At 45.5% G+C, this 20,289-nt stretch overlaps 1 protein-coding gene across 1 annotated transcript in view; it reads right to left on the minus strand.

The window, feature by feature from the left end:
* The window catches only part of PTGFRN (prostaglandin F2 receptor inhibitor), an 84,869-nt gene that overhangs the window by 27,569 nt on the left and 37,011 nt on the right, over positions 1-20,289 (minus strand). The window contains exons 4-6 of the mRNA XM_022583966.3: positions 18,636-19,016; positions 8,083-8,508; positions 4,728-5,147 (exon numbers count right to left, since the gene is read on the minus strand). Coding sequence (XP_022439674.1) covers positions 4,728-5,147; positions 8,083-8,508; positions 18,636-19,016 — 1,227 coding nt within the window. The remainder of the gene's footprint in view (positions 1-4,727; positions 5,148-8,082; positions 8,509-18,635; positions 19,017-20,289) is intronic.

The raw sequence follows: 20,289 nt of genomic DNA on the forward strand, positions 1-20,289 counted from the left end.
ATTGTTATAAACTTCTCTCTTAGAACCGCTTTTGCTGCATCCCATAGGTTTTGGATCGTTGTGTTTTTATTGTCATTTGTCTCTAGGTATTTTCTGATTTCCTCTTTGATTTCTTCAGGGATCTCTTGCTTATTTAGTAATGTACTGTTTAGCTTCCATGTGTTTGTATTTTTTACGTTTTTTTCCCTGTAACTGATTCCTAATCTCATAGCGCTGTGGTCTGAAAAGATGCTTGATATGATTTCAATTTTCTTAAATTTACTGAGGCTTGATTTGTGACCTAAGATGTGATCTATCCTGGAGAATGTTCCGTGTGCACCTGAGAACAAAGTGTAATCTGCTGTTTTGGAATGTCCTATAAATATCAATTAAATCTATCTGGTCTGTTGTGTCATTTAAAGCTTCTGTTTCCTTATTTATTTTCATTTTGGATGATCTGTCCATTGGTGTAAGTGAGGTATTAAAGTCCCCCACTATTATTGTGTTACTGTCGATTTCCTCTTTTATAGCTGTTAGCAGTTGCCTTGCGTACTGAGATACTCCTATGTTCAGAGCGTATATATTTATGATGTTATATCTTCTTCTTGGATTGATCCCTTGATCATTAAGTAGTATACTTCCTTATCTCTTGTAACATTCTTTATTTTAAAGTCTATTTTATCTGATATGAGTATTGCTACTCCAGCTTTCTTTTGATTTCCATTTGCATGAAATATCTTTTTCCATCCCCTCACTTTCAGCCTGAATGTGTACCTAGGTCTGAAGTGGGTCTCTTGTAGACAGCATATATATGGGTCTTGTTTCTGTAGCCATTCAGCGAGCCTCTGTCTTTTGGTTGGAGCACTTAACCGTTCATATTTAAGGTAATTATCGATATGTATGTTCCTATTACCATTTTCTTAATTGTTATGGGTTTGTTTTTGTAGGTCTTTTTCTTCTCTTGTGTTTCCCACTTAGAGAAGTTCCTTTAGCATTTGTTGTAGAGCTGGTTTGGTGGTGCTGAATTCTCTTAGCTTTTGCTTGTCTGTAAAGCTTTTGATTTCTCCATCGAATCTGAATGATATCCTTGCTGCCTAGAGTAACCTTGGTTGTAGGTCCTTGCCTTTCGTCACTTTAAGTATATCATGCCACTCCCTTCTGGCTTGTAGAGTTTCTGCTGAGAAATCAGCTGTTAACCTTATGGGAGTTCCCTTGTATGTTATCTGTCATTTTTCCCTTGCTGCTTTCAATAGTTTTCCTTTGTCTTTAGTTTTTGCCAATTTGATTACTATGTGTCGTGGCCTGTTTCTCCTTGGGTTTATCCTATATGGGACTCTCTGTGCTTCCTGGACTTGGGTGGCTATTTCCTTTCCCATGTTAGGGAAGTTTTTGACTATAATCTCTTCAAATATTTTCTCGGTCCTTTCTCTCTCTCTTCTCCTTCTGAGACCCCTATAATGCAAATGTTGTTGTGTTTAATGTTGCCCCAGAGGTCTCTTAGGCTGTCTTCATTTCTTTTCATTCTTTTTTCTTTATTCTGTTCCACAGCAGTGAATTCCACCATTTTGTCTTCCAGGTCACTTATCCGTTCTTCTGCCTCATTTATTCTGCTATTGATTCCTTCTAGTGTAGTTTTCATTTCAGTTTTTGTATTGTTCATCTCTGTTTGTTCGCTCTTTAATTCTTCTAGGTCCTTGTTAAACATTTCTTGCATCTTCTCGATCCTGGCCTCCACTCTTTTTCCGAGGTGCTGCATCATCTTCACTATCATTATTCTGAATTCTTTTTCTTTTCCTCCACTTCATTTAGTTGTTTTTCTGGGGTTTTATCTTGTTCCTTCATCTGGTACATAGCCCTCTGCCTTTTCATCTTGTCTATCTTTCTGTGAATGTGGTTTTTGTTCCACAGGCTGCAGGATTGTAGTTCTTCTTGCTTCTGCTGTCTGCCCTCTGGTGGATGAGGCTATCTCCACTCTCACCACTATTATTCAGCATAGTTTTGGAAGTTTTAGCCACAGCAATCAGAGAAGAAAAAGAAATAAAAGGAATCCAAATTGGAAAAGAAGAAATAAAGCTGTCACTGTTTGCAGATGACATGATACTATACATAGAGAATCCTAAAGATGCTACCAGACAACTACTAGAGCTAATCAATGAATTTGGTAAAGTAGCAAGATACAAAATTAATGCACAGAAATCTCTTGCATTCTTATACATTAATGATGAAAAATCTGAAAGATATATTAAGGAAACACTCCCATTTACCACTGCAACAAAAAGAATAAAACACCTAGGAATAAATTTACCTAAGGAGACAAAAGACCTATATGCAGAAAACTATAAGACACTGATGAAAGAAATTAAAGATGATACAAACACATGGAGAGATACACCATGTTCTTGGATTGGAAGAATCAACATTGTGAAAATGACTCTACTACCCAAAGCAATCTACAGATTCAATGCAATCCCTATTAAACTACCAATGGCATTTTTCACAGAACTAGAACAAAAAATTTCACAATTTGTATAGAAACACAAAAGACCCCGAATAGCCAAAGCAATGTTGAGAAAGAAAAACGGAGCTGGAGGAATCAGGCTCCCAAACTCCAGACTATAGGACAAAGCTACAGTAATCAAGACAATATGGTACTGGCACAAAATCCGAAATATAGATCAACGGAACAGGATAGAAAGCCCAGAGATAAACCCACGCACATATGGTCACCTTATTTCTTTTTATTTATTTTTTTTGTGGTACGCGGGCCTCTCACTGTTGTGGCCTCTCCCGTTGCAGAGCACAGGCTCCAGACGCACAGGCTCAGCGGCCATGGCTCATGGGCCCAGCCACTCCGCGGGATCTTCCTGGACCGGGGCACGAACCCGTGTCCCCTGCATCGGCAGGTGGACTCTCAACCACTGCGCCACCAGGGAAGCCCTGGTCACCTGATTTTTGATAAAGCAGGCAAGAATATACAATGGAGAAAAGACAGCCTCTTCAATAAGTGGTGCTGGGAAAACTGGACAGCTACATATTAAAGAATGAAATTAGAACACTCCCTAACACCATACACAAAAATAAACTCAAAATGGATTAAAGACTTAAATGTAAAGCCAGAAACTATCAAACTCTTAGAGGAAAACATAGGCAGAACACTCTTTGACATAAATCACAGCAAGATCCTTTTTCACCCACCTCCTAGAGAAATGGAAACAAAAATAAACAAATTGGACCTAATGAAACTTAAAAGCTTTTGCACAGCAAAGGAAAACATAAACAAGATGAAAAGACAATCCTCAGAATGGGAGAAAATATTTGCAAAGGAAGCAACTAACAGAGGATTAATCTCCAAAATTTACAAGCAGCTCATGCAGCTCAACATCTAAAAAATAAACAACCCAATCAAAAAATGGACAGAAGACCTAAATAGACATTTCTGCAAAGAAGATATACAGATTGCCAACAAACACATGAAAGAATGCTCAACATCACTAATCATTAGAGAAATGCAAATCAAAACTACAATGAGGTATCACCTCACACCGGTCAGTGTGGCCAACATCAAAACATCTACAAACAATAAATGCTGGAGAGGGTGTGGAGAAAAGGGAACCCTCCTGCACTGTTGGTGGGAATGTAAATTGATACAGCCACTATGGAGAACACTATGGAGGTTCCTTAAAAAACTAAAAATAGAACTACCATACGACCCAGCAATCCCATTGCTGGGCATATACCCTGAGAAAACCATAATTCAAAAAGAGTCATGTACCACAATATTCACTGCAGCTCTATTTACAATAGCCAGGGCATGGAAGCAACCTAAGTGTCCATCAACAGATGAATGAATAAAGACGACATGGCACGTATATACAATGGAATATTACTCAGCCATAAAAAGAAATGAAATTGAGTTATCTGTAGTGAGGTGGATGGACCTAGAGACTGTCATACAGAGTGAAGTAAGTCAGAAAGAGAAAAAGAAATACCGTATGCTAACACATACATATGGAATCTAAAAAAAAGAACCTAGGGGTAGGTCAGGAATGAAGACGGAGACGTAGAGAATGGACTCTAGGACACGGGGAGGGGGAAGGGTGAGTTGGGATGAAGTGAGAGAGTGGCATGGACATATATACACTACCAAATGTAAAATAGCTAGCTAGTGGGAAGCAGTCGCATAGCACAGGGAGATCAGCTAGGTGCTTTCTGACCACCTAGAGGGGTGGATAGGGAGTGTGAAAGGGAGACGCAAGAGGGAGGAGATATGGGGATATATGTATATGTATAGCTGATTCACTTTGTTATAAAGCAGAAACTAACACTTCATTGTAAAGCAATTATACTCCAATAAAGATGTTAAAAAAAATAAAAAATAAAGTGAGAAAAGCCAGACACAGAGGTTACATATTACATTCCATTTATGTGAAATGTCCAGAATACGCAAGTTTATAGAGACAGAAAGGAGATTAGTGGTTGCCAGCGGGTAGGAGGTTGGGGAGCTAAAGGGTGTCAGCTAAGGGTGCAGGTTTCTATTGGTTGTAATGAAAATGTTCTACAATTAACTGTGGTGATGGTTGCACAACTCTGAATATACTGAACACCACTGAACTATATATTTAAATGGATAAATTGTATGGCATGTGAATTACATTTCAGTAAAATTGTTTAAAAACATGAAGCCATTGGATCAAAACCCTAGGGTCCCTTCCAGCTCAATCTAGGATTCAACAGGGTTCCCTGCTCACCTGAGGTTTGGAAGTCTATCTCAATAGGATTGGAGAGACTGGTTGCTGCTTCTCGCCACAGGCTGCCCCTAACAGGAGACCAGGCTGTCACCATGCAGCGGTACAGCCCTGCATCCGAGACCTGAGTCTGGTACATTCGATAGCGAAATTCATCTTCCTGCACTTTCTCTAACACAACGCCATCCACCCGCGATGCATCTGTCCAGTTCTCCAGCTTCACCACAGAATCCTGGTCCAGGGAGATGATGTACTTGGTTTCGTTAGGACTGGAGAGGTCCCCAACAGGCTTCTCAGCCATGATGAGAACCGAGTAGCGTGGCGATTTAATATTTTTGGAAGACACTTTGCAAGTCATCTCAAATGTATTTCCGGCAGCGAAGAAAGGCTTGGGCTGCCTTGCCTTCACCACAAGCACGGAATCTGCAATGAAGTACCAGAAAGACATGATTTCTAACAGGATTAGGTAAATGGATATGCATCTGGAAGCACAATGTCAGGGAAATAGGAATTTATTTGCAAATTGCCGCACAGTAGCATTTAAGAAAATCTGGAAACTCAGAAAAGAAATCACGTGTGTCAGTAAGCAGGCTGAAATCCACCACGCTGGAAGAGGTAGAGCAGTCTGATTCGATTTAATGGGTGTGAGGGAACAGGGGATGGATGGATGAGAATTTGTTTTTAAGGATTTTCAAGTCCTTGAGAAGTTTCACCCAGAGAGAGGATTTGGGAAGCTGCTGGTGCCCCGAAGGGTGTGAGGGAAAACTCGCTTCTAGTGAACTGGGGAAGACAGGGCTCTGGGCAATGCCATTTGCCTCTCCCCTCTGAGGCTCCACTGGGTGCAGGGAAAGTACACTTAGCCTAACCAGCCTGCTTGGAAGAGCAGAGCAAGGGAGCAATGGGTTCTCTCTGTTTCATCACATGATGGTAACATTATAAAACAGATTATTACTAAAGTGACTAGAGCTTACACTTGTAGATCCAGTCATTTCCACAGAGATGCTATATTAACATTTTGAACCAGTGTCCAGGGCTACTAACTTAAAGTGTGTGACTCCCTGCCTCTCTGTCAAAAAAAAATAATCCCTAAGCATATACACATTAGAATTCATCTGTATTATAATAGCTCAGTGTCAGGCACTTGGAAGGTACTTAAATATTTGTTGAACGGATGGATAAATGAATTAAACACAACTTTTTTATCCTTTAATGAGATAATTCTACAACCCATCTGGTACCAAACAAAATTTTTATGTTGGGGTTATTTTGGGAATAGTTGTTCCACCAAACCTATCAGGAGGACATGTATGTTACAGGGTCTTTCCAGAACCACCGATTCCTGAGGTTCCACTGAGCCATTCACATTCTTTCTTGGAGTTTAAATTTGTGAGATTAGAAGAGATCACTAAAGGTTAAACAAAAAGAAAAGTCCAAGGACTATGTCCTCAGGTATCTAATGTCCGAGGATCAGGAAAATGAACAGAAATCAGCAAAGGAGGCTGAGAAGAAGACTTACGAGGTTGGAGAAAAGCCCAGAGGGTAGTATCCCACAAGCCAAGGAAAAGCCAAAGTATTTCCAAGAGGGAATGATCAACTGTGTTAAGTCCTGCTAATAAGTCAAGTAAGATGACTAACAACTGGACTTTGCAATACGTCAATCACTAGTCATCTTAACAGCCGGGGCAAAAGCCAGATTAGAGCAGATTAGCGAACAGGAAGAGAGAAAATAGAGACACTGAGGACAAACGAATCAAATCCTTTGCCTATCAAAGGAAAGGAACAGAAATGAGTGGGCAAGGGGTATGGGGAACAGACAGATGGAGGGGGAAGCAAGACCAAGATGAGTTTAGTTTTAATTTAAAAAAAAAACCTCACAACAAGAGATCTAAAATAGGCCAGTGGGAAACAATGGGAGTGATGTAGAAAGATAGGTGTGTTTACAGGATAGGCTGTTTGGAACTGAGAGTACTGAGCTCTCAGTCATCAGAAGTGAGATGTCTAGTGCAGGGTGTGAGCTTGGGAGTGAATAACCAAATAGGACAGAGGTCATAATGACTAGAAAGGAGGACAGGGGACTGAGAATGAAAGGTTTCTCAACCTTAGATGCAGCTGGGAACCACCTTGGGAGCATCTGACAATTCCAATGCCCAGATTGCACGGAACCTCAGGCCAATTAAGACAGAACCTCTTGTGGGACTCAAGCATCAGTATTTTTTTAAAGCTCCTCAGGTGATTTCAATGTGCAGCCAAATGTGCCCCAGCGCCCGTATGGATAGTGAAACTAGCAAGACAGGAGGAAAAGTGGAGAGTGGCTGCGAGACAAAACTGAGCATCTTCAAAGAATGCGTGAGGAGGACCCAGGAGTTGATAGGTGACGGCAATGAGAAGAGGTGGAATGATCTGATGACAGGAGATCTGAAGTTGGATGTTTTTAGGGAGGAGGGAAAAGAGCCTGGAGCCTGCAGTGAGGGACGAGGGGGGCACCTGACTCATCTAGACCCGGTTACACTGTGGGAAGAAAACACCACCACTCAGGAAGGCTCCAGGGGAAATGGTGTCCTTGGGGAGAGCGAGGTGGGTCATGTTTACTGTGAGGAAGAGAAAGGACTATTCAGAAATGAGGTCAGGAAGCAGGAGATTTTGCCAAGCCCTAGAGGGCCCTGTTTGGGGTTTGGGGATCTCAGATGCGTGACAATGAGTTGACAGAAGCATGTGGTGGGCTGTACGGTGCTTCACATCCGGGGCACGAAGGAGGACCCCGGAGGCCTGGCCTTCCTGCAGTGACGGACTAGACCAGGGATAAAAGACTCGACAAGTCTGACATCCCAAGGCACACAGGGCTCTGAGCATTCGGGAGGATAAACATCAAAGAAACTGTTTCCCTTAAGTTCTTGTCAGCTCTCCCCCGGAACACTCTCTCTGAATGGGTGACTGACCGCTCCGGGGCAGGTGCAGTGGCCTGGGGCTGCCCGCTCATTCTGGGGCATCTGAAATGTGCCTGCAACCAGCGGGAACTCATGGGCCTGGATACACTCTCAGAGGCGTGTGCAAAGTTTGGCTTCAGATCACCCAGTGGGGCCACAGGTCGATGGCGTACACCAGGCACCCTGTGAGCTCCTACAAGATGATCTCCTACCACCGACCAAGCCCCAGCCCTCTTGCTGGACTTACCCTTCTCAACGTCATCATCGTAAAGGGGTTCGTGCTGAGGATAAGAGGCACAGTCACTGGAGTGTGAATTTCTTGGATCCCTAGTGTACATGGAAACCTGCAGAGTGACTGTGCATCTGAAAATGCAGTGGGATGACTTAAGCCAAAACAAAACAAAAATGTTCATGAACAAGAAGGAAGTGCCTACCTTCTGATGCCCAAAATATGCTGACAGGTTTGGAGAAGACGTCCTTGCTCTTCACCCAGCTGTTGTTACGCTGTTTGGTCCAGGCAGACACAACACAGTAGTAACTGCCCCTGTCTTCCTCTGTAGTCCTTTGGATTCGGAAATTGAACGTGTCTGTACGCTCCTTAGAAAAAATGAAGTCTCCGTCCTGGGCCCGTTGCTTGCTCCTCTCTCCATACTTCAGCGTCCAGTCCCCGTTCATGACTGCGAGGAGCTCGCTGGCCACCACGTCATCGCTGCGCCGGTTCACCCTGTAGTACCAGGACACCGTGAAACGGACACTCGCCTCGGTGCTCTCCACATCCACTATCCGGCATTCCAGCTCGGTGAGGTCATCTGAGAACTCAGGGACCTTAGAAGCATTCAGGTACACCTGATAGTCTGGTTCTGAAAGAGAGAGAGGGGCCAGGATAAAAAAAAAAAAAAAAAAATCAAATCAGACAGAGCAATTTACCAAGAATTAGCAAAAGGAACAAGATAAGCACTATTGTTGTCCTGACAATTAAATGCCCGTTCTATTAGCTACAGTGATAGAAACGGAAGTCTTCATGTTGTATGGGAAGGATCCTCTGAGAGTCTGTTATTGCAAAACTTGCACAACACTGTCCCCACTGTCCCCCCTCAAGAAAACCTCCCAAGGCCAGAAGCCAAGTGTCCCCACTCAGAGTCTTGATCTTTCTAGAGGGTGAAGCCAGCTGTTAGTTTCCCCAGGAAGTTGGAGTCTTCTGAGAAGAATCTCTTAAGAAGTTTGGTGTCCATGCTCTACCAAGACGTTCTCTGGCATGCCAAGCAGTGCCCACAGACCTCCAAAGCCCCCACTGGCACAGCACTGGAAAACCCAACCTCAGAGTACATTCTAGCTCTTGAGGCCAGTCAACCCGCCGTGTCACGGGTTCCTGCCATCCTTGGCTTTGACCCAAAGGCAAGGCCCTCAGGTCATCACTCCTCCTGTGGACGGCCATCCTCCAACTCCCCAAACGGTATTTTTTTTCACTGACACACGTAACTCTCCCATTCAATTCTGCCAACCTTGAAGGCAGCTCACTGTGATCCTGGCTCTAGTAAAGCCCGCTCACTATGACCATCCTGCTTCCTGCCAGGGGCAAATTCTGATGAGGGAGGGAGGGAAGCCAGCAAGTGCTCTCCTGGTGTCCCCACCGCCACTGTCTCAGTCCTGTTATTTTTCACTTGTATAGAACCCCTCCTCCTGTGAGGTTCACCGTTTGCATTGAATCCATTTCTGCAACTCCACATTTCAAAGCCTCCCAGGAGCTGGTATGAGAACCCCCTTCACTGCTTCATTTCCTCTACCAATACCTCCTCTGCATGTCACATCTAATTATCTGAAGTTCTCCAGTCACTGCAGTCTTGCACCACCGGGTGACCTGTTAGCGGTGGCCTCTCCTCTTGACTGCCCTGCAAACTTGCTCTCATTCTTCAGTGTCACCTCCTCTGCGCTCCCTTCCTGGACACCCTTTCTCTGTGTTCCCATAAACCGTGTAGGTACTGTTGTAAAGCAGTTATTACTCCTTGCTTGAAGGTCTTGTCCCTAAGGTTCAAGCATACAGCCGTGTATAGAGTAGTCACTCAATAAATGTTTGCTGCCTTGATACTAAGACTTCTGGAAAAAAGCTACATTTTTCTCCTGTAGCGCTTTGCCTGCTAGGAGACAAATGATTCTACCTAAACAGAATTTTCCATTTGCCAACACTGTATTCACATCACCTCCATCAAACAGTTTAATTTAACGTTGCTTTTATTTATGACTCATATAAATTATAAACTGCTGAGGTCAAGGAACTGTTGTTTTGTGATTTATACTTCTAATGAAATGTATAACATCATGACTTCCCCAAGAATGACTCAGGGACCAGGAAATGGAAAGAACTCAAAATCCTAATTCCCTCAAATGTCATCTTCACAAGCACTTAATTGCAAGTGAGCCTGGACCCTGTTCCATAAAAAGCTGAACCAGGGCTTCCCTGGTGGCACAGTGGTTGAGAGTTCGTCTGCCGATGCAGGGGACACGGGTTCATGCCCTGGTCCGGGAGGATACCACATGCCACAGAGCGGCTGGGCCCGTGAGCCATTGCCGCTGAGCCTGCGCGTCCAGAGCCCGTGCTCCGCAACGGGAGAGGCCACAACAGTGAGAGGCCCGCGTACCGCAAAAATAAAAAAAGTTGAAGCAGCGCAGCTCTGCCAGCTGATGGGAGAATGTCCTCAGTGATGTGGACATTACAGAGAAGTACGCTAGAATGTCATCTGCCACCTCGTTTCACAGGTGAATGTGCCAAAGATACAGAGCTTGGGGGTTTCCTGGCCCTGGGCAGCGTGCTAACACACACGCTGCCTCTCCAGTGACTGCTGACCGTGGAACAAACACTGAAATGTATTTACACCATCACACGCATAAGACAAGGTATTCCCAACTTAGCCCACATCCAGGGTTTCAGACCCTTTCCTCGTGTGGGACTTCAGCACAGCAACTAGAGTGAGGACAAGGACAACCAAGTTCATTTAATGTGGAAAGGACAGACTTGAACTGGTTGTGCGCACAGCAAGACTGCGCTCCTCAGTCCTGTCAGGACCAAATGGGAACACCAGATCATCAAGAGCCCTCATGAAGCAGCAGCAGCTTGCTCCATTCCGAGCATAACGCGAAGACCCTTCGCATGTGTCACCACATTAACCTGAACAACAAACTGTGAAGCAGTAAAGAGCAGTGGTGAGGAGCCAGGGGTCTGGAAGTCAGACTGTATTTGAATCCTGGCTCTGCCTTCACTTGCTGTGTGACCTTAGGCAGATTACTTAACCTCTCTGGTGCCTCATCTGTAAAAATGGGGAGAATAACAGTAACCACCTCATAATGTTATCATGAGGATTAACAGTTAAAATAATACATGTGAAAGTGCTTAGACTGGTGCCTGGTCCGTGTATGTGTGGCAGGGGGTGTGGGGGGTGTACGGGCACAGGTGTGTGTGGAGTGAGGTGAATTGGGTTGTGAATGTGTTATTCTTGAGATGCAATGGAGACACCAAGTCAAGATGCTAAGGACACAGCTCTGTGCCAGTGTTTGAACCTGGAGTGTAAGAAACAGCTGGGGCCAAAGCAGGGGAACAGACAGACAGACAGACAGACACACACACACACACACAGCTGAAACCTCACTCCAAACACACACAACTGGCTCCTCCTCCTAACTTGCCAACTGCTGCTCCTGGTACCACACCCCGCCGTTCACTCTCCCAGTCCCCCCTCTTGAAAGGTGTGCCATATCCCACTCTCTTCAGACGGTGCCTAAGTCTCACCATTCTCCCTCCTCAGCGTCTCTTCCACTTCTCACATTCCAGGCCTCACACACAGTAGGTGCTCTATAAATATCTGTGCACAGAAGTGAAAACCTCACGACCACCATTCCCGTCCTGGCCCTCTGCCACCAGCCAAGACTATTATAATAACCTTCCAACCTGCCTCTAGGCTCACACCACCGCCAGGTCATCTGTTCAAGAAGCCTCCCAGTAGGTGGCTTTTCTCTCACCTACTGAGTGAAGAACACACTCGCCAGCCTGGCATTCAAGGCCCTGCAGGGTGTGAGTCTAAGCCCTCTGTCCAGCTCCACCGCCCACTGCCCTCTTGTACACGCTCTAGACTCTGTGCCGGTGGCGCCTGTTACCACTCCCTCATCACCTCCTCTGCTTCTTCCCGCCTGTTGCCTGGGCCTCAGCGCCCGGGACACCTGCTCAGTAAGGCGCTGAGTAAACGACTGAGCCGATTCCCCCATTCTACTCCCTCCTCTCCCCCTTGATGGATCTGTTTAAATCTATGTATCCAAATGTGCAGAAAGCAGAGTGCAGGGGTTGCAGTGCGTGTGCATCTAGTTACAGGAATGCCAGCTTGGCAGAAGAGCAAAATCTCTTCATTGACTGGTTGGTCTCCTTGTTCTCTGTTAAAACTAAATCTTAGGCCCGCAAAAGGAGGATCCTAATGCAAAAACAAACAAACACGTGGCTTCTTGTGGACTTACAAGGCATAAGTTCCAGTGATTTAAAGGATGTGCAAAGGTCATCTGAACGATCCCCCAGCCTTGGAGGTCGCCTTCAGACTTACACTCCTAGAAAAGATATGACTCCACTACGTCAGAATGGTAGGCGTGTGAGTGGGTGCCTATTTCTTTTATGTTTTGGCGCATGTATGGAAATCTTCCTTTATTGTTGTTTCACAATTTTAAAACTTGTTGGCAGAGATTGGGCCTATTCCTCAAGGTCCGTCGTGCACAGACCTCTTCAGGTAGCCTCTCCTACTGAACAGGAAGCCTCCTGTGAACTCACCAGCCTGTCCCAAACTCTACTTCTTATTCAGCAAACATTCACAGAGACCCTACCACCCGCCAGGTTCCCTGCTCTCTGAGGACTTTACTTGAACATTCCCTTGAACTTCAGTTACAGGTCTGTCTGCCTCATGGACCTTCTATAGGGCTCTTCTCAGGGTCTGGGACCCACTATTTGATTCATCTGTGTGTGCTATGTATGCAGTGCCTTGTACATAAAAGACATTAACACACTTGCTGAACTGGACTAAATTTAATATTTTGCATAAAAATGCTCATTTTCAGCATAAGTGTTACACTACTGATTACTGCTATATTCTGCTTGATCTCATCAAGAAATCATCTAAGAATGTAATAGTGGTTATGTTTAAAAAATGCTTATCAGTTAAAGATGCATACTAAAGTATTTAATGGCAAAATGACATGATGTCTGGGATGTGTTTTACATTCTTCCAGAAGGAAAAGAAAAGAGGGGGCAGGGGAAAGAAAGAGAGAGAGAGTGTATGTGCGTGTGTGTGTCTAGGGGAGGGAAGAGAGATGAAATAAGATTAGCAAAATACTGATAAACTGTTGAAGCTGGTGGTTTGTTCTACTTCTGGGTAAATTTCTACTCCAAAAGTTTAACACAAACAAACAACCCACCCACATCGTAAGCCCTTTTACAGAATACTGAGGCCAGTCTAAGGCACGACATCACTAACCTTCCAAGAAACAAGGATCTCTCCCTAATCTAGCTCCCAGGACGACCTGCTCATTTGCACACCACCTCCTGAAGCTGCGGCCTCCCATACTGCAAGCCCCACCAAGAAAGACTTTGTTTTTTGATTATGGGTCATTAAACTCCTTTGTCATAACTTCCAGAACAATGAAAATGTTCCGAATCATTGGCTAATTTGTAAAAGCAGATATCTTGTGCCTACCACATGCAGGGACCTGAACCGGGGGATTTCACAGATTACCTCATTTACTCACTCTCACAGTTCTGCAAGGAAGGTACAAGGATACTAATAACTGGCATTTATGGAGGGCTTCCTGTACGCCAGGGACCAGGCCATACACTTGCCTTGCATGCTGGTTTAATCTTCAAAACAACCTTATATGATAGATACTATTTTCACGTACTTTTCCTAAACCAAACCAAACCAAAACCGAAATCAAAGCCCAAAGGAGGTTAAGTTCAAAGACTAAGATCTTGCACAGCGCGTGGGGGGTGGGGGAGCAGAATCATAGGAGAGGCTTTGGCTCCGTGGCCTGGCTCCCACTAGGGCCGAATTGCACAACCTCATTACACACCCAGTTATTCATGCTTCTCAAAGCCAGCTCCATCCCAGAAGACAACAGGGATGATAACAGCTGAGGCACTGATCCTGAACTGTGTACAACAGGGCCATGTTCTAATGCCCCCTTTGAAGTTTAGTTAACTTGGGAGAGCTAATTAGATGAACAGGCTGCAAGCACGAGTCAGAAAAAACAGGAGGAAGAGGACCCTTTTTTCTGCCGATGCCAGTTTTATTACCCTGAACTGGGCAGGTACTTTAGATGCAGCTGAGCGAGTTGACTGTCAAAGAGTCGCCACTATCATCATTGGTATACAACAATTAAATATTCTCTGGGGGGCTTCCCCGGTGGCGCAGTGGTTGAGAGTCCGCCTGCCGATGCAGGGGACGCGGGTTCGTGCCCCGGTCCGGGAGGATCCCACATGCCGCGGAGCGGCTGGGCGCGTGAGCCATGGCCGCTGAGCCTGCGCGTCCGGAGCCTGTGCTCCGCAACGGGAGAGGCCCCAACAGTGAGAGGCCCGCGTACCGCAAAAAAAAAAGAAAAAAAAATTCTGCAGATCTAAATCTTATCTTCTGTAGACGGCAAAGAACTCTCAAGTCTCTACCAAGTACTTAGCAGATTAACAGCTCCTTTTAAAGAAAAATAATTACCTTCCTCGCTGGCACACGGCTGGAAGAGGGGACGGTCCGCAAGTGGGGAAGAATGCAAATCAGGTGCCTAAGCCCGAGCAGCACCACTCGGCTCTGCCGTTTCCTGCTCCTGTATCTGAAGCCCGTGGAACCCTCTCCAATTAACACCACAGAAGTCTGGGACTCCGGGCAGAGAACTCAACCATGAACTGATTACTATCCAACTCTTGCCAAGGGCTCATTTAAGACATCTGATAGCAGAGAGAGATGGCTTCACATGCAGATTAACCAGCCATTCCTCCCGATTCTCCGTAGTTTTCGCCATATACTAAATTGGATCAACACAAAGCGACATGCGTCCTCCACGGTAACTCAGTCTCTTACAAAAACTCCTTCACACACTTAAGATTTATGCCTTCAGCTTTTATGGGGAGTGGATATAAGAAACATCCATTTAAACAATCACTTAGAGCGTTTGTAGAAGAACAGTTGAAAGCACTGTCCATTATGCTATCGAATGCCCCTGAAATAAAACAAGCGCATGATAAACTCAGTGCCAAGAAAAGGTTTGTCTCTCTTTTGTTTGTTTTCCACCATCAGAGGAGGACTGTATAATCACATCTCTTTTGCCTCAACTCTCCAAAACTTCAGAGGCAAATTCAGTGCTCAAATGCAGTCACTAATCCATCCCAACCATCTTGCAATACCTATTCTTTGATTTGTTTTTTACCCCTTTTGATCTTGATTTTATTTTTGTGCCTCCTGCTTTAAATTGGACTTCATTTTGCAACCCAACTTAAATCTTTTTGCCTTCAAAAGTAGGGCATCCATCCTAAGTAAAGAGATTTTTTTCTTACCCTCTAAAAAATTATAGTCCTCCCAGCTGCTACAAGTGCTCCTGGACTTGACAGACCCATTCACGTCATTGCCCTGATGTCTCTGGTTAACACGATGGAATGTGAGAAGACCCCAATCAGCTTCAATCCCTCATCTACTCAGTGCACCCAAGCAAATGAGGACAAGAACGACCCAGCTTTTAGGACTCTATGCTTTAGAGTTTCAGGAGTGAAGCTGATCCCCAAAGCCAAACTGTTTCCACATAGGATGACAATACTCGGGACAGACTCCCCTCAAGATGAAAATACTTGGGACAGACTTGACCTAGGGCCATAATTCTGTCCAAGCCATTCTAAACATTTCTTTGGAAATAAAAGGAACAAGGATTAACCGCTGCATAGATTCTACTTTCCAAAGATGATGCAGTAACGTTTCCCATCTCACATGCCCTTTCTGAAATGTGACCTTGCTGGTCTCCCATTAAGAGATGGCGTCTCTTTCTCTACCCCCTTGAACTTGGACAGACTCTGTGATGGCTCTGACCAATAGAAAACAGCGGAGGTGCACTGTACCAGTCCCAGGGATAGCTTTCAACTAGCCAGGCACTTCTACTTCCTGCGTCTTGGCAGCCAGCCGCCACGTAAGAAGAATGACTGTCCTGAGAAGACGGCGCCATGAGAAACCCAAGCCACATGGACAGGGCCTGGATGAGACACCACTTGGGGACAGAGAGAGATGCCCTGGAACGTGGTGACAAGTGCATGAGAAAGCCATCTGGAAGGGGATCCCCAGCCCTAGCTGTCCCAGCTGTCACCATGTGCATCAGAGATGAACCCCATTGAGTTCTTCCCTAATTCCTGACCCTCAAAATTGTGAGCAAAATGAAAATCAGTGGTTTTCAGGTGGGGATTGGGACAGTACCTCACTCGCACTGTTTGCGGGGATCAAATATTTAATGCGTGTAAAGCCCTTGGCCTAGTCCCTGGCACGCAGTAAGTGTTCAATACACGGTAGTTATTATGTTTAATATGTCAGGTAGCAAAATTGAGCATTTTGTGTAATACCTGCACAGGAAACTGGCTTTCTCAAGAGCTCTTCTGTGACAACATTCCACAGTCACACAACATAAGATGACCTATCTAAACAGACTACTTCCTGTCTTATTGCCACCTCTCAGTTAGCCTCAGCAGGCCCCAATTTACATGTGGCATGGTATCCACATGCATACGCAGACATGTTGTAGATCTAGAGAGAATCACACAGTGTCAAACCAGGCCTGATCACTGCTGAGCGGAGAATCCAATTGGGAGGTCCTGGAGAAAAAGCCTACCGCTGTACTCAGGCCCAACTCGCCTCCTGACAAGTGTCCAGGGAGCTGTAATGGTATGAGTCACAGGCACAGGGAAGGAGGAGAGATTTAAGGGGAAGACAGGAGAAGGATACCACTTACACTCCTGACAGGTTTGCCCATGTGCAGTATCTCTGAATATTCTGAGCTGAACTTATTGCTTTCTTTGCAATTCTTCTTTTCCTATGCACGTATTTTAACATATCCATGTGTTGGTGCTGGTTTATCTACCCATCAGGCCAGTGTTTACTGAGTGCCCATTACGTGCAAAGAACTGTGAGAGATGCGGGGTCTGGGGCCTTAGATCAGCCAGGGAAAAGCACGCTGACAGCTTTCGCAACAACCGTGTTGGATCCTCAGAATAATAACCAAACCTTTTCCCACAATTTAGTCTCTTTATTTCTTCCCACTCTCTGGAGAACACAGCCACCAACAAATCCCTTCCAGCTAAAAGAGCCCATTCCCTCCCCGAGTTCCCCTCCTGTTTCCTGACAGTCTCAGCATCTCTCTCCCGGGGTAGGCTGGGATCAGCGCATGAGGACTTCAAAGAGGCCGTCTAAGTCGGTGGGGGAGGGGTGCGGAGCATCCGCGTTGGGAACTGACAGCACCGCACAAGGCACCGAGGATCAGGGCTGTGAGACACATTCAGCTCCAGGGCTGAAAACTCTTCTTCTGGTGCCGACAACATCTGTTTTATTTTGAAGGTTGCTAAGGAGAGGTCTAGCTGGGCTAACGTTGTTCCAGTTCAGTACTTCATGATGAGTTTCTCGCACGGGGTTCAGACGGCAGGAATAAAAGCTCGCCAGATGAACCCGCTCCTTTCACTTTGTAGATATTAAAGAATCACTTTGCTACCAGGGATGACTAACACCCCGCCCGGTCTCGCTCAGAATTGGACGGACCCTCTGCTTACTCTCTTATTACTCGTTTTCTCCCTGCCCCCTCGGTCCCCACTTGCCAACTCCCCGTCTTTGCCAAATAACAGCTTATTAGGAAGAAACAGACAGTGAAGGTGCCACTAGCCCAGGAGAAGATTTCACTGCAGAGACAAGGAAGAGCTGAGAAATGAGTTGGGGCTCACGGCGGGAGGATGTTTAGCATTAGACAAAGGAGGAAATGATTTCCGAGCCTTTGAAGATCTGTTTTACCTCCTAATAGAGCAATGCCAAACGCCTTCATGCGGGCTCGGAACAGTCAGGGGACAGTAGAGAGACCAAGCTCAAAACAGGGAAGAGGCTAACCGGCAGGCCTGTCTCCATCTTTGCAGTAATGGACTTGGGAAGCGAAGCACTCCACACTCCACCCGGCCCCATCCTGCCTAAGTCCACTTGCGATTAATTACAAGATAGTAACAAAATTAGGAAAAGTCGGCCCTGGAGGGCAAGCATTCAGGAAAATAAGAGATGGGGAAGGTGAGCCTGGTAAAAAAAGAAGAGGATGTGACAATGACCTTCACATATATGACAAGTAACAATAACATAGGTGGCAAGGAGGGCAACAGTTGAGGGCCACTCTGCTCCTCCCTTGGGAATCGGACGTGGGGAGAGAGCCCTCCAAAAGAGCAGGGGAAGCAGGAAGCCCCCTGGATTTAACCGGTATCTGTAAAAAAAAAAAAATTCATTTGGGCGTTCCAGGGCATTCGGTGAAAAAAACGTGTTCCATTAACTAAAGGAATTCTTTTTCTTCCCTGGGCTTTAGAAAAGCCCCAGCTCCTGCCAGAGAGTACCTAGGAATCTAGGCAAAGGAAAGGGAGAATGGCAGTGTTCTCCCTCCAACAAAGATCCATTTCAAAGAGCCATTCAGCAGGGCCCCCGACCCTGCAAATCTCGACAACAAAAGGAATATATATCCTCTCAGAGGAGGGTACTGAGACAACTGAGGCCACATTATCTAAACATTTCCCTTGCCTGCCAGATTCTATTTCAGCCAGTTTTGCTTTCTCCCCCAGCTTGGGATCTATGCAGGACAGAGTATGCTTGTCCTGATATCAAGAAGGCCCAAACAATGCAGAACACACAGCTCCCTTACTCCTCTCCATATCCCAGAGGAGGGATTAAGCCAGAGAGGTGAAGAGCCATCCCTCCAAACCACTCACCTAGCCAGGTCACAGCCACAGCACCTGGGGCCGACATGGCCTCTGCCACCTTATGCCAGCTCCTGTTGTGCCCGGGTGTCCAGAGCGCCACGTGGCAGAAATAGTAGCCAGCATTTTCTTTGCTAACATCTCGAACCAGTAAATGGTAGGAGCGTGCATCCACGTGACTCAAGGCCATGTGAGGAGAGCTGTGCACCAGGGAATCATGGTCCAGCCGAGCTAACACATGGGGGCCGGGCAAGGTGCTGTCAGGCGTCCTGCTGAAGTACCACGTCACCGCGGGTCGGACGTCGTCCGCTCGGTCCGTTGTAATGTTGCAGGTCAGGTCCAGCTCCTTTCCTTCAGCCACAGACACATTCCTGGCCACAGCGGCTCGAAGAACTGGAAAATTGAAAACAAGGACATCTAGATAATCTCCATCGTATTTGCTGCTTCCACCCCCGTCCCCTTAGATCATCTCCTTTTACCTTCTTATTTGCAACATTCAAGTTAGAAGGCTTTGTACAGTTTTAAGTGCTTGAGAAATGTACTGAATAAATGAATGAAACATACCATATTTCTTTTTCTTTCATTAAAACAATAACAAGCACTTATATATATATGCTTACTATATGCCAGGCACTCTTCTGAGTGCTTTATAAATTTCATCTTCAAAAAAACCCTACGAGGTAGTACAATTATCATCTCCATCTTACTGATAAGGCAGTTGAAGCACAGAGAAGTTAACTAACGTGCCCAAGGTGCCACAGCTAATATGTGACAGAGCTAAGATTCAAATCCCGGCTGTCTGCCTCTAGGGACTCTGCTCTTAAGTGTTACACTATTAGCACGTACACTATCATTTGAAAACAAGTCTGCTGAACATTACAAGACTAAAATTATACTTTCTCCATATGCACGACAGGCCTTGGGTGACTTTCAGAGAAAAGACAGCTCAGCTCTGGCCGGTACATATTATCAGTTGGGGGCCAGGAGCTGGAGGGTAGGAAGTGAGGACGAAACCATCTTCTGCGTAAAAGGGGGCAGGGAGGATCCTAAACAGAAGGACTGGGAAAGTGAGACCAGGCAATATGCCTAACGAGTCAAGTCTTCCAAAGGCTATGCACTTAGAGCATCATTTATTCTGGTCCACACACCCGCCTTAAAGTCAAGAATAAAGCATATATTCTAAAACCAAACCACAATGATTTCTGGATTACCCATGCCACTGCCCTCTCTGTGTGGATAATTAAAAGTAGACTATATTTAGACGAAGTGCTGAAGGATTTGGTGTCACAGTCTCCAGGCAGATGTGGTTTCAGCATTCCCCTGTCAAAGCTTTTTACACGGAAACGTTTTAGTTTATTCAAGGGATTTTGTGCAAAGAAGTTGAACATCTGTAATCAGAGTAGAAAAACATGCAACACGTGCTAATGCTCTAGGAACAACTGCTCAGATGATAACTAGCCGACACCTCCCAGGGGATTCAAGTGGACGCACGGCACGGTCCTGGCCTTCTAGCAGGAGTCACTCAGCACCAGCTGCGGTCCCGGGTCAGCTCAGCGACAAACGCTGTCACTCAGTTCAGAAAAGACGCAACCCCAAAACCCATGCCCTTTGGAGTAAATGACTTTCATATAAATATTTCCAAAGGCTGACGATACTTCCAACAAGT

This window comes from Delphinapterus leucas, chromosome 1, assembly GCF_059928025.1.
Source record: "Delphinapterus leucas isolate spDelLeu-1000000601 "Yukka" chromosome 1, BTC_Dleu_Yukka2, whole genome shotgun sequence".
Lineage (NCBI taxonomy): Eukaryota > Metazoa > Chordata > Mammalia > Artiodactyla > Monodontidae > Delphinapterus > Delphinapterus leucas.